Genomic DNA, 1551 nt, shown 5'->3' with positions numbered 1-1551 from the left:
GCTGAGCCCGGACTCTTCCTTCTCCAAACGGATTCTCCGTCCCGGCCGCGGGCTGGATCGCCCCGGGTTGGGGTCGCGGTGCCGCGTGCTGCTGGAGCCCCCCGAAACCGAGGGGAACGGCGCCGGGGACGCGGTGGAAGGGACGGCGTGCGGCCGACGGTGCCCGGTGAGTCCCCAAAACGCAACGAAAGACCCCAAAAATCCAACCGAGGGGCTCCAAAAACCAACCGACGTCCCCAAGGATCGCCGAAACGCGACGGAAGAGCCCAAAAATCCAACGGTGGAGCCCAAAAACCGAAGGAAAGGCCCCGAAAATTCAACAGAGGAGCTCCAAAATTCAAAGGGAGACCCCAAAACTCCAACTGACCTCAACCAAAACCCAACGCAGGACCCCAAAAATTCAACAGAAGACCCCAAAAAATCAGCAGGGAACCTCGCGTGCCCTGGAGATGTCAATGAGAACCGAGCTGAGGGCTACAGAGACCCCAAAAACCCAACAGAAGACCCCGAAAGCCCAAGAAAAGAACCCAAAATCCCAATGGAAGACCCCCAAAATCCACAAAGAGATCCCAAAACCCCAACAAAAGACCCCAAAAGTCCAACTGATGTCAACCAAAACCCAACGGGTGACCCCAAAACCCCAATCGACCTCAACCAAAACCCAAGAGAAGACCCCAGAACCCCAATGGATGTCAATGAAACCCAAGAGGAAGACCCCAAAAACCCAAGGAGAGACCCCAGAAGGCAATCAGAAGACCTCAAAATCCCAACGAAATGCCCCAAAACCCCAATGGACCTCGACCAAAATCCAACGGAAGAACCCGAAACCCCAAGAGTAGACCCCAAAAACCCAGCAGGAGACCCCAAAACCCCAAGAACAGACCCCAACAGTCGAATGGAAGACCTCAAAATCCCAACGAAATGCCCCCAAACCCCAACTGACCTCAACCAAAACCCAACGGAAGACCCCAAAACCCAAAGGGGAGACCCCAAAACCCCAACCGACCTCAACCAAAACCCAACGGAAGACCCCAAGAACGCAACCGACGTCAATCAAAACCCGACACAAGACCCCAAAAACCCAAAAGAAGACCCCAAAAACCCAACAGATGTCAATCAGAACCCAGAAGACCCCCAAATCCCAACAAAATGCCCCAAAACCCCAATGGACCTCGACCAAAACCCAACGGAAGACCCCAAAACCCAAAGGGGAGACCCCAAAACGCCAACCGACCTCAACCAAAACCCAATGGAAGACCCCAAAGCCCCTACTGACCTCAACCAGAACCCAATGGGTGACCCCAAAACCCAAAGGAGTGACCCCAAAACCCCAACCGACCTCAACCAGAACCCAACAGGTGACCCCAAAACCCAAAGCGGAGACCCCGAAACCCCAACCGACCTCAACCAAAACCCAACGGAAGACCCCAAAACCCCAACCAACCTCAACCAAAACCCAACAGAAGACCCCAAAACCCAAACAGGAGACCCCCAAACCCCAACAAAACACCCCAAAACCCCAACTGACCTCAACCAAAACCCAACGGAAGA

General features: G+C 54.4%; 1 protein-coding gene across 1 annotated transcript in view; it reads left to right on the top strand.

Moving 5' to 3' along the window:
- Positions 1-1551, top strand: part of LOC110391916 (DNA-directed RNA polymerase II subunit RPB1-like) — a 12888-nt gene that overhangs the window by 1317 nt on the left and 10020 nt on the right. The window contains exons 2-3 of the mRNA XM_021383875.1: positions 7-425; positions 456-1358. Of these exons, the coding sequence (XP_021239550.1) occupies positions 7-425; positions 456-1358 (1322 nt within the window). The remainder of the gene's footprint in view (positions 1-6; positions 426-455; positions 1359-1551) is intronic.

This window comes from Numida meleagris, unplaced genomic scaffold (assembly GCF_002078875.1).
Source record: "Numida meleagris isolate 19003 breed g44 Domestic line unplaced genomic scaffold, NumMel1.0 unplaced_Scaffold632, whole genome shotgun sequence".
NCBI classification, from domain to species: Eukaryota; Metazoa; Chordata; class Aves; order Galliformes; family Numididae; genus Numida; species Numida meleagris.
Note: the sequence above shows the minus strand (reverse complement) of the source record. Positions and strands in the feature narration are given on the sequence as shown.